The sequence below is a fragment of the Euleptes europaea genome, chromosome 6 (genome assembly GCF_029931775.1).
Source record: "Euleptes europaea isolate rEulEur1 chromosome 6, rEulEur1.hap1, whole genome shotgun sequence".
NCBI classification, from domain to species: domain Eukaryota; kingdom Metazoa; phylum Chordata; class Lepidosauria; order Squamata; family Sphaerodactylidae; genus Euleptes; species Euleptes europaea.
Genome location: NC_079317.1, coordinates 8538616 through 8551774, shown reverse-complemented (window position 1 = coordinate 8551774; position 13159 = coordinate 8538616). Strand labels below are relative to the sequence as shown.

The following is a 13159-nucleotide window of genomic DNA, read 5'->3' as shown; positions in this document are numbered from 1 at the left end:
TACTTGACCTGCTTTTAACAGGAGATTGTGGGGACTGACGTTGAGACTTTCAGCATGCAAACAGAAGGTCTAAGACTGTCCACCTCTAAAAAAAAAATTTGGAACAGCAGGGCATGTGGGTTTTTTGGCCTCCCTCGTAACTAGCAGGTGAAGTGACCCTTCAGTTAGATCACAACAGGTAGCCTTGTTAAGTCTGTCTGTAGCAGCAGAAAAGAGCAAGAGTCCAGTAGGACCCTTAAAGATGAACTAAATTTCTGGTAGGGTATGAGCTTTTGTTGAGATATCTGAATAAGTGAACTGTGACTCATGAAAGCTCATATCCTTACCAGGAATTTTGTTAGTCTTTAAGGGTGCTACTGGTCTTTTTCTCTTTTCTACTGGCCCTTGTCTGTGGAACAAGTGGAGTCTGACCCCGAAAGCTCATGCCACCATGAATGCATTAACAAATGCCACAAAACTCTTCCATTATTTTTGTTACATGTTAAGCGGGTCTTGAGAACGCCAGGTCACTTATTTCAGCATAGGGAGAAGCTTAGATGGACATCGGTCGCATACATGAACACATGAAGCTGCCTTCTACTGAATCAGACCCTTGGCCCATCACGGTCAGTACTGTCTACTCAGACCGGCAGCGGCTCTCCAGGGCCTCAGGCAGGGGTTTTTCACATCACCTCCCTGCCTGGTCACTTTAACTGGAGATGCCGGGGATTGAACCTGGGACCTTTGGCATGCCAAGCAGATGCTCTACCACTGAGCCACAGCCCCTCCCCTAAATATTTTTATTCCCCTGCTCCAGAATGTTTTCGATTCAAGGGAAACCCAGAGATTTCAGAGGCAAGTTTCTGTTTTCCCAGTATGGCACCCGTGTTGTTAACACACCCCTAACGAGAGCATTCCAAATGCACATTGCCAATGGTCAGCATTACTGCTTAATTACTTACATGTGGCTGCAGGTAAACTTTAGATCAGCATCCCCTTCAAACATTCCTTATCCTAAAAGTATAACACTTTTGACACTGCAAATTTTAAGTATGCAGATCTCCATGACAGCCAGGCAACTGCCTATAGCTTGTTAAGAGGAGGAAGAAGAAGAGTTGGTTTTTACATGCCAACTTTCTCTACCACTTAAGGGAGACTCAAACCGGCTTACAATCACCTTCCCTTCCCCACAACAGACACCATGTGAGGTAGGTGGGCTGAGAGACTTTGGAGAGAACCGTGACTAGCCCAAGGTCACCCAGCTGGCTTCACGAGGAGGAGTGGGGAAACAAATCCAGTTCACCAGATTAGCCTCCGCCGCTCATGTGGAGGCGTAGGGAATAAAACCTGGTTCTCCAGATCAGAGTCCATCACTCCAAACCACCGCTCTTAACCACTACACCACACTGGCTCTCCAGCTTTAAAAGGGGATTAGACAGATTCATGAAAAAGAGGTCTCCCAGTGGCTATTAGCCACAGTGACTGAAGCGAACCTCTGAATACCAGTGCCAGAAGACAACATACAGGGAAGGTCTCAGCCTCTAGGCCCAGTTGTTGGCCCTCCAGAGTAACTGGTTGGCCACTCTGTGTGAGAGGATGCTGGCCTAGATGGACCACTGGTCTGATCCAGCAGGGGTCTTCTGATGTTCTTATGAAAGCCTTAATCTTTTCCCCAAACAGCTCTTCTGCTGCACCCCCCACAATGTGTTTCACATGCCTGCTTTCTTTGCAGGTACAGCCTGGATCTTGAACCTGGCAGAAGAAAGTGTCTTGGAGGCAAATTCCAGCAGACAACCAGCAAGGGGATGAAAAGGTCATATTTTACTTCAAAATACTTCTCTCTCTTCTTTGTCCCAAAGCAGATCTCAACGGTTAAGACCTGAAGTGGAGAAGCAGTAGGCTTCTCCATTGCAGCTCTACTTCCAAGTCTTCCTCTAAAATTATTTTTTCCTACGTACAAGAGGCTGTCAGTGCTTTCTTAGGCACATTTTATTTAATCTATAGTTAGCCCACAGAGACTAGAGAGCTGTCAGGGGGCGTCAGGGGGAGATGTGCTCCTCTCTCTGCACTGTGGCTAGGTCTGATCTCTGGAACATGTTTTCTCAGTCTGCAAACACTAAGATCTACATTAGCTGGTCTGATGGTGGTGGGACTAATGCGGCAGTCATCTTGTTTGTTGGCTTCCTAGAGGCACCTGGTTGGTCACTGTGTAAACAGACTGCTGGACTTGGCAGGCCTTGGTCTGATCCAGCATGGCTTTTCTCATGTTCTTATGGTTTTGCCCTGCAGCCAGGAAACGGAACCACAAGAGAACCAATTAAGAACTTGTGCCGAAATCAACGGAATTAATAGCACTTGGGCTCAAGCTGTTACAGCTGTAATCCTAACCACAGCTGCTTGGAACAAGTCTCTTGGAAATTAATTATCCTAATTCTTAGGGCTGAACTGCCAATCCTATCATTATACAGGCAATAACAATAGTAATTTCACATCTATCATCATGTATCATGTCTTTTGTTAAAGCAACAAACTACTACACTGCGTAACTTATTTATTTCTCAGTTGTCTAAAGAATAAATGTTGCAGTTTACCTTTTCTAGAAGACAGCTCAGATTTGGTAATGTTTAGGATGTCTATTTCCTCAATGTCCTTTCTTGCTACTGAATAGCTGAAAGAAAATTGTTTTGATAAGTTATAACTTGGCTGGCTTTTTAGCGTGCTAAGTATCTTTCCACTCACTCCTCCATTATAAAAAAAAATTCCTTTGCTGGTAACGAATGCATGCGGCCAGTGACAAATCCCACTCTTAATTCCCGCACAATTATTTCAATGTTTAAATTAAGCCAAGTTAAAAACTGCATGCTTGAGAAAATGACCCTAACCCACACCCTGAATTACAGTGCAAATTTAAAAGGTTAGATCCCATCAGTGAGTGAGCAGACCCTCAAAGTGAAGGACGTTTCCCCACCCTCACCACCCCACAGCATCCCCATAGACAAAAAGCCACCAGGGTACAGAGGGTGGCAGCTGTACTATCAAAGCTCAAATATTTTAGCATAATTTCAAACCACTCTCAATATAACAGGAGTCTTGGCACCAATCTGCACAAATGCAACCAGGTTTCATCTTTTGACTTCACTGTTTTTAGCTGGTTTGTGTCAAAGTGTTAAGCACGGGAGCTAGAGGCGCTGGAAGCCCGACTTCAAATCCTTGCTCAGCTAATTGGATTGGGACGAGTTGCCAGCTCTCAGCCAGACTCCCCTGCCTGCAAAAAGGGAAACGGCAACTGCCTCGCCAGAGCTGATCGGTCTTAACAAGCAACGTACACTTGAAAAACCCCAGAAGTATATTTCTATGCAAATTCCTCAGTGCAAATTTCATTATTTTTAATATATATGCATTCCAATACAAACCGAATCCAGTATTCCTGCCAGATATGAAATATGTGCCGCACTCCTAATTGTTTGCATATGAAACGGCGCTTATGCTCACTAATGAATAAATTCCAGGGGTGCGTATTAAGGCTGCAGGCTTGGGGGAAAAAAATCAAGATAGTGCATGTCAGCCAAATTTAGCTCATTTGTTGGAGGGATCGCAAGTTAAGGCAACCAGTCTTCTCAACGGAAAGGGAATTCCTGCTGAAGGGGAAGATGGCAGTTTCCTGCAGCCTCCCACCATATATCCAATAACTGTCCTGGGGTCTCCGGACCCTCGGGAACAGCTCTGCACGTGGTGCAGGGAGCCATGGCAAGGAGGGGCACACAGTGAGATCCGTTCTTTGGATTCAAGCCGCTGTTTTCCTGAGGCTATTTTGGGTTTTGCATGTGGGAGGAAAACGAAAAAGATGGCTTCTCTAACATTCAGCATTACCTTGTGTGAACTACATGGCAACTGGTCTTAAAACCAATCTCACTAATTTTTTTGCAGACCTCCCTGTTTGCCTTGGCAGCAAAGAAAATAGTCCAACATAGCTGCTAAGAGAGTTGATCCAGCTGAGCTGATTTTAAATGGTTATTAGCTCTTACTGGTTTGCCAGGATTTTGTTGCGATTTTTAGCTAACATTATTTTGCATTTTACTAATTTAGCTAACATAGTTTTGTATTTAACTGATTTAGAATAACTATTAGAGGTAATTGTTGACTTGTTTGTAATGGCCTATGGCTACATGCAAATAAAACTAATTCACTACTAGTATGGACAAATGAATCAGTTAACTCATCAAAGCCAGAGGGGTGATCGATTAAAACGTCCTTGAGTTTGCAGACAACTTGATCACACACCCCTCTTATGTATTTGCTTCATTTACACCCCACCTTTCTTCCCCAATGGGGACTCAAAGCCGCTTACAGCATTCTCCTCTCCTCCATTTTATCCTCACAACAACCCTGACAGGAAGGCTAGGCTGAGAGGGTGTGACCGGCCCGAGGCCACCCTGCAAGCTTCCATGGCAGAATGGGGATTCGAACCTGGATCTCCAAGATCCTAGTCCGACACTAACCATTACACCATGTTGGGTCTCTTATAAGAGAGGACTACATACTTCAGTATATTTCACCCCTTATTTCCTGGCATGAGCACTTGAAATCTGCCTCTGCTTGTCTTGAGAATTGGAGAAGAGTTGGTTTTTATATGCCGACTTTCTCTACCACTTAAGGAAGAATCAAACCGGCTTACAATCACCTGCCCTTCCCCTCCCCACAACAGACACCCTGTGAGGTAGGCGGGGCTGAGAGCGCTCTAAGAGAGCTGTGACCAGCCCAAGGTCACCCAGCTGGCTTCACGTGTAGGAGTAGGGAAACTAAACCGGTTCACCAGATTAGAGCCCGCCGCTCACATGGAGGAGTGGGGAACTAACAATCTTATTCACTTTATGGTAGACTTATCAAGAAAAATGACTGACTGCCAAAGGACAAACAAGGAGTTACTACTGGCCATCATGCTCAGAGCAATACAACTTTGACAAGAACACTATGGACTGGTGATTTGTGCTAAATAGCATAAAACAAGGGAAAGGGGAAAAACAAGAGACATATGTGAAATATCTCCTAATGACTTGGTGAGTCTAGGCCTCTGGCTAGTTAGTTTCAGGAGGAGGCAGTTTTGAATGCTGGGAGCAAAGGGAGACTGTTTTTTAGAGAGTTTAAGAAGAATCTCTCCCCACTATAAAATCCCAGCTTTAAGATGGGAAAAATAAAGATCATGACCAAGTTGTAAGTTTAACTTATACTCTGGGTATTGTTTCAATTCCCCCCCCTTTCGGTTGGCCAATATCCATGCTAGTAATTAAATAGGTAAAGGTAGTCCCCTGTGCAAGCACTGGGTCATTCCTGACCCATGGGGTGACGTCATATCCTGACGTTTACTAGGCAGACTGTGTTTATGGGGTGATTTGCCAGTGCCTTTCCCAGTCGTCTCCACTTTACCCTCCAACAAGCTGGGTACTCATTTTACCGACCTCAGAAGGATGGAAGGCTGAGTCAACCTTGAGCCGGCTACCTGAACCCGACTTCCGCCAGGATCAAACTCAGGTCGTTGGCTGCACATTTTAGGCTGCTGAAGTCACAATCTGTGCTTGAAAATTCCCTTCATGTGCGGTTGACCCTTCTTTGCAACCACCAAAGTCTTCCAATAAGTTTATGCTCGGCAGTGGTAGGAAATTACATCAAGTCGCAGTCAACTTGTGGCAACCCCGTAGGGTCTTCAAGGCAAGAAACGTTCAGAGGTGGTTTCCCATTGCCTGCCTCTGCGGAGTAACCCTGGACTTCCTTGGGGGTCTCCCATCCAAGTACTCACCAAGGCTGACCCTGCATAGCTTCCGAGATCTGGTGAGATCGGGCTAGCCTGGGCCATCCAGGTCAGGGCCAGTTTATACTTTATGCCTACCTTTGAGAATATCTTCAGTGGCAGCATCCTATTAAATCCCATCATGACCTCTTCGATCTGTTCAGAATGCTATCCTTGCATTAAATTCAGGAAGAGAGAACATGCTAGAAAATGTTATGGCTTTTTGAAACCAGATTTAAACGCTTTAACGGGAATTCATTTAATAATGTGCTTTTGCTTTCATTTGTTAGTCAATCAGCTGATTACGTGGAGTCTTTGCAACCCACCCCAAAACTCACAAAATGGCCAGGATAGAAGGCCAAAACTTTTTTTTTTTAACTCACAATTTGGAATCTGCAAAAGAGCGAACCAAACACTGGTCCTTCTTCACTGCTATCTCATCACTGCAGCTGGGGGATAAGACCTGAAATTTCAAAACATCACACTGAAGATTTGTTTGTTCATTCCCAACTTAAAGAAGTTAGCTTTCATAAACCAGCGTTTCCATCTGTGTTACGGCAAGCAGCAAGTCCTTCGGCTTGCACGCTACTTTTTCCATGCAGCTTAGATAACACACACCTCCAAGCTCCCCAACAAAAAAATCCAGTTTGGTGTGACATCCGATTAAACGTAATGACAATCTGTGATTTGTTGGGAACCAGGAAGGCTTCGATATCCAAGCTGCGTGCAGAGAGAAGGGGGGCGTTCAATCCCCTGGCATCTCCATTTAAAATAGACCAGGCAGTAGGTGATGAGAAAGACCTTTCCTGAAACCCTGGTGAACTGCTGCCAGTCTGAGTAGACAACACAGAACTTGATGGCCCAATGGTCTGATTCAGTACAAGGCAGCTTCTTAGAATCATAGAGTTGGAAGGGGCCATTCAGGCCATCTAGTCCAACCCCCTGCTCCTCCATGCAAGATCAGCCTAGAGCATTCCTGACAAATGTTCATCTAGCTGCTGCTTGAAGACTTCCAGTGAGGGGGAGCTCACCACCTCCCTAGGCAGCCAATTCCACTGTGGAATACTCTCACTGCAAAACATTTTTTTCTTAATATCCAGATGGTATCTTTCTGCCTGTAATTTAAACCCATTATTGCAAGTTCCATCCTCTGCTGCCAACAGGCACAGCTTCCTATCCTCCTCTAAGTGACAGCTCTTCAAATACTTTAAGAGAGCAATCATGTCCCCCCTCAACCTCTTCTCCAGACTAAACATTCCCAAGTCCCTCAGCCTTTCCTCATAGGGTTTGGTCTCCAGGCCCCTGATCATCCTTGTTGGCTCTCCTGTGCACCCGCTCCATTCTGTCCACGTCCTTTTTGAAGTGAGGCCTCCAGAACTGCACACAATACTCCAGTTGTGGCCTGACCAATGCAGTGTACAGCAGATCTATGACATCTTGCGATTTGGATGTTATGCCTCTGCTGATGCACTCCAAGATCACATTCGCCTTTTTTGCCACTGCATCACTCTGGCTGCTCATGTATGGTCCACCCATACTTCAAGAGCTTGTTCACACACACTGCTGCCCAGAAGTGTATCCCCTATCCAGTATGCGAGTTTCACATTTTTGTTACCCAGATGTAAAACTTTGCACTTGTCTTTGATGAATTGCCTCTTGTTCACATCTGCCCACTTTTCCAGTTTCTTCAGATCTCGTTTAGATCTTGATTCATGCGAACAATAATTGAGCCCATGGGCCACAAGAAAGCCCCCCCAATCCATTAGAACTGCAAATGACACCTTGAATGCAGAGATAAGCCCGAGTGGAAGTGTTTCTTCTTTTTAAATACCCAATATTTATTTTTCTGTTTTCAAAGAACCTGCAAGAGAGCTGGGAGCATTTTTGAAACTTTTAAAGCAAGCTCAGAGCCATGCTGAACCCAGCTCTTATCCCAAAAAGAAGAACCGCCCCAACCGAGTCCCAAAGACACTTCTCCTCTGAAAACTGTTTTGTGTGTGTGGGAGCACGCTGTTATGACGAGCGCCCTCAATATTTCTTACTTACCAGAGCTGGATACCAGTCTGCCTTGTCGGGGCTAGACATCACGCTGACAACCTTGCCAAGCAATTCATCGTTAAGGCGTCTCTTATCATCGTCCTCCTCTTCGCTACTTTCCTCTTCTTTTTCATCTTCGTTGCTAGAGGATTAAGCATACAGCGATTTAAGCAGCCTGAGCATGGAGATAACAGCCAGACAGAATGTAACCTTACTGCCAGTACTGTACTTTGGGGCTCAAAACGTCAGGAAGATGTTCCTCTGCAGCTGTCATGCTTTGGAAGGGACAGCCAGCATGGTGTAGTGGTTAAGAGCGGTGAACACATGAAGCTGCCTTATACTGAATCAGACCCTTGGTCCATCCAAGTCAGTATTGTCTACTCAGACTGACAGCAGCTCTCCAGGATCTCAGGCAGGGGTCTTTCACATCACCTACCTGCCTAGTCTCTTTAACTGGTGATGCCGGGGATTGAACCTGGGACCTTCTGCATATCAAGCAGATGCTCTGCCACTGAGCCACAGCGGTGGACTCTGGAGAATCTGGTGAACTGGGTTGGTTTCCCCACTCCTCCACATGAAGCCTCCTGGGTGACCTTGGGCCAGTCACAGTTCTCTCTGAACTCTCTCAGCCGCACCTACCTCACAAAGTGTCTGTTGCGGGGAGGGGAAGGTGATTGTAAACGCTTTGAGACTCCTTAAAGGTAGAGGAAAGCGGAGTATAAAAACCAACTCTTCTTCTTCTTAAAACAAAGCCAAATGCAGCTTACTTTGTTCCTTGCAAGGGAGAAAGATGCCTCTGTCAGGAGCTCCCAAGGCTAGAACCAACAACCCTCAGATTTTGTACAACTATCCCATGTACTACACCAATTCTTACTTTCTCAACTCAAGTTCAGATCTCGCCAATCTCTGTCTTTCTCCCTTTCCCATCTCAGCCCATTCTCTGATCCCACTGCTCTTTAATTATCAAGACTCAAGACAAAGGCTGTGTATATCCTGCCCCTTAAAAAAAAGAAGGGTGCACCTCAAGAAAAGCTCAACTCTGCAACCACAGAGATTATGCATTCTTATGAACATTTTCATATTCCTCAATGTTTGCTTCCATTCATCAGAGAGAATAGCTAAAGGTTCTGCAGGGCACAGAAGCCCTGACTTCTGCACCCTATGTAGGTCCCTCTTTGACACCTCCCACCCAGGTAAAGGCTAAAAACTTTTGCTCCATCACAAAACACCTTGTGCTTTCCAACACAGGGCTTCCCAGTCCAGAACCTTGACAGCACAAACAAAGTTCTGTCAATCCTCTCCACCCCATGCATAATTTACAAACCTCTATATGTCCCCCCCCCCTTAGCTGTCTCTTTTCTAAACTGAAAAGTTGCACTCTTCAGCCATTCCTCACAGGGAAGAAGAAGAGTTGGCTTTTATATGCTGACTTCCTCTACCACTTAAGGGAGACTCAAACCGGCTTACAATCCTCTTCCCCTCCCCACAACAGACACCCCGTGAGGTAGGTGGGGGGCTGAGAGAGCTCTAACAGAGCTGTGACTAGGCCAAGGTCACCCAGCTGACTTCGTGTGTAGGAGTGGGGTAACAAATCCAGTTCACCAGATTAGCCTCTGCCGCTCATGTGGAGTGGGGAATCAAACCTGTTCTTCAGATCAGAGTCCACCACTCCAAATCACCGCTCTTAACCACCACTCCACGCTGGGAAAGTGCACCAACCCCGTCATCATCTCGGTTGCCCTCTTCTGTACTTCTTCCAGCTCTGCCATTCCATCTTAAAACATCTTCATATCAGAATTCGCACCTAGCCCACAAGCTTTCTGGGGTAGGACTGATATCTCTGGTCTGGATCTGAAGAACCAAGTGATTACATCCAGGTACCCCTGGACATTTATTTTAGCACAGTACCTCCCCCTGCCCTGCCATGTTCCACTGAAAAGTTTCTCTTGAAAATGAAAAGCATTCAAAGAGAAATCCAGGGCAAAATTTGCTTGCCTTGTCCGAACACAGAAGATGACGAGTTGGTTTTTATATGCCGACTTTCTCTACCACTTAAGGGAGAATCAAACGGGCTTACAATCACTTTCCCTTCCCCTCCCTACAACAGACACCTTGTGAGGTAGGTGAGGCTGAGAGAGCTCTAAGAGAGCTGTGAATAGCCCAAGGTCACCCAGCTGGCTTCATGTGGAGGAGTGGGGAATCAAACGCAGTTCACCAGATTAGCATCCGCCACTCATGTGGAGGAGTGGGGAATCAAACCTGGTTCTCCAGATCAGACTCCACCGCTCTAAACCACCACTCTTAACCACACCACACTAGCTCTCTTCACAGGATGAAGCCCTTTCAGTCTGATAACTGCCCAGTAATATAAGTGCAAATATGGTGTCAAACACACTCACACAGGAAGAGAGGATCTTCTTCCTCTGTTTGATTTCTTCCCAATCACTGGCGTTCCAAAGTGCTCTGGGTTTGTTAGTGGCAGTTGATCAAGCGTCTGCAAGAAGAAGGGGGAAGGAGAGAGTTTGCAACTTTTCCAGTCCCAAAAGAAAATAACAACAATACTGTTAAATAATAATGATTACCAGCCCTACCTCACTTTCCGCAAAGTGCCTCTCCCCTTTCAAACACAACGACGTCCGTCTCAACGTCCTCTCGTCACCATCATCAAAAACTAAGCAGAGCCAGACAACAAATGTTAACACACAAAAGGCGAGTATTAATATTTATAAAGGCAGCCGAATGGCATGTTTGCTGCCGTGACTCATTCACACTGCAAACAGAATTCCTTTGAAGAGGTACGGTCCATTTGTTTACCCACCAAACTTCAAAAGTGGCAGAACAGACCAATGTCAAAACATTCTGGCGTGTGGATTTCAAAGGTATTCCAAGTCTGTCACCCTCTGCCCTCGCCACACCTTTTCCTGCTCATTTTACTTCTCGCAGAAGACTCTGGCTTGGGACAAAGGATCTCTTTTGTGGTGGCATCGTCCTGCCAATGTCATTTTTTAAAAGGGCACAAATAATCAAATCACGGCACTGGTCCACTTATTAAAAGCATCACCCAGAAAAAAGGACCTCACAAGTAAAGAGTATGTTTGCTTGGGTGGAAGCGACCTGAGAATGCACGTGCTTCCTGAAAGATACCCTCAGGAACTAAAATGGTACTTTGCCCTTCCAGAATGTGTACGAGACTGAAATACAATGCGATGTGCATGAAAGACATAGCGATTCTAGGGCAGCTATGCTCACTCAGTGGCTTGAGAACCACATGTGACTCTTCTGAGCACAGATACCAAATATGGCACCAAGTTTCAGGAAGCAGGCAAGGTCCTCACCTGGTAGGGCTTGGGTTGGCATGTGGTTCCCACCTAGAAACAACCATCACCAGAAGGACAGGTAGTCTCCAAGGCTCCCTGAGCTGCAGGCCTCATACAAGGGAGAGAACTAAATATGGCTCTTTTGGTCGGTGGAATGTGTCTCTCCAAGAGCTGCAGTGTGAGTACCAATTGCTCTAGAGCAGCAGTTCCCAAACGTTTTGAATCATGGAGCACTTTTCAGGAGAGAAATTCGTCATGGAGCACTAATTTTCACCAAGCTCCTATATACTATACCGAATGACAGTATTTTTCTTTCCAGTCTCTCCATGGAGCACTAGGAGATGTTTCACGGAGCACCAGCTGCTCCGCAGAGCATAGTTTGGGAACCGCTGCTGTAGAGGATCCTTTTCATCCCTACCAAAATGGCAGCAGGTTCTTTAACTGCATCTCAATTAAAGTTTGATGGGTCTGCTGAAGCTAGATAAAGCTGCTTTAGGTGTTGCGGTCTGGTTTGGGGGCTGTCAGTCAACATTCCTGGATCACAACCAGCACTCTCCGCATTTGAAATGGGCCTCCCCTATACAGCCATGATTAGTGGGTAAGGAGAGACACAAGCTTGTTCTTCGAAATCTGAACAACAGGATCAATTTGCAGAAGACAGCTCTGCATGCCCTTCTCTAGTTTGAAACTGTGGCTCTCCTTGAGGGTGCCAAAGAATTACTGACAATTCTCTAGTTTCTGAAAGATTTCCAAGAATTTTTTTTCATGAGAAATGAGCAGTACTCATGAGAAAAACTGGCATAGGGCAAGCAGTTGGCAACACAATCAGCATACACAGTAGTACAGACTCAAATCAGTTCATGGTGGCCTCAAATAACCATCTTTGGAGGTTATGAAATTCTATATTCAAGAGTTGGTCAAATACATATGTTCTACAAACATGTCCCTTATTTCTCTCTCATTGCAACTCAGGCTTAATAAAAGCAAAAAAAAAGCAGATCAAGTCTGCAAGGCAAAAAAAACACATACGGAAACTCAGTAGTTTCAATTTTGACCCCCGCCTAGAACATCGATGTGGCCCAGCCCAGACTAGCCCAATCTTGTCAGATCTCAAAAACTAAGCAGTGTCAGCCATGGTTAGTATTTGGATGGGAGACCACCAAGAGGTCCAGGCTCATGACACAGAGGCAGGCCATGGCAAAACCACCTCTGAACGTCTGTTGCCTTGAAAACCTCAGAGGGTCACCATAAGTCAACAGTGACTTGATGGCAAAAAGAAGAAGATTGATGGTTGTCAGTATCAACTCCCCACCCCAGCAGAAGCCCCAAACACCCCAAGAAATGCTGCTCCTGGGTGGGGCATTCCAGGAACGGGGGTGGGGTGGGAATCAGCAGTCTTCTGTGGAAGTGCAGAATTACGGGCGGGGGGGAATCAACCCCCCATCCTGTGCTCTGGCAGAAATTCTAGACAGGATCCAAACCAATGTATTTTCATTAAAATGTAATGTATTGTCATTATCTTCAACAAAGCTTTTGTTTCAGTTAATTGTACTTCCCCCCTGTTTATTTAAACTGCATTTTTGAAATCTCCCTGCTAGGGAGGAAAGCAGGGCAATAAGTACCTAAATAAACACCTTTGGAGCAGGAGAAATATACTTCAGTGGAGTCCCCACACACCATGATCCTGCTTTCGCTGTACAACCCGTAAAAAGAGTAGCTGCAATTTTGAAGGTTTTGCTTGTTCTGAACCAGGGAGCTACGAAACTGACTTGGGTAACGTTACTTTCATGGTATTTTGAAAGTTCTGCTTGTTCTGAACCAGGGAGCCAGTGTGGTGTAGTGGTTAAGAGCGGTGGAGTCTGATCTGGAGAACCGGGTTTGATTCCCCAGAAGGAGATTGAGACTGGGAAGGGCAGCCATGAAGGAGCTAGAAAAGATTCTGAAGTGTAAGAATGTGTCACTGGCTACCAAGGTTAAGTTAGTTCATGCCATTGTATTCCCTATGTATGGGTGCGAAAGCTGGACAATGAAGAAAGCTGAT

General features: G+C 45.6%; 1 protein-coding gene across 1 annotated transcript in view; it reads right to left on the bottom strand.

The window, feature by feature from the left end:
- Positions 1-13159, bottom strand: part of ARID4A (AT-rich interaction domain 4A) — an 81386-nt gene that overhangs the window by 51230 nt on the left and 16997 nt on the right. The window contains exons 5-9 of the mRNA XM_056851208.1: positions 10393-10472; positions 10201-10295; positions 7811-7943; positions 6148-6227; positions 2571-2647 (exon numbers count right to left, since the gene is read on the bottom strand). Coding sequence (XP_056707186.1) covers positions 2571-2647; positions 6148-6227; positions 7811-7943; positions 10201-10295; positions 10393-10472 — 465 coding nt within the window. The remainder of the gene's footprint in view (positions 1-2570; positions 2648-6147; positions 6228-7810; positions 7944-10200; positions 10296-10392; positions 10473-13159) is intronic.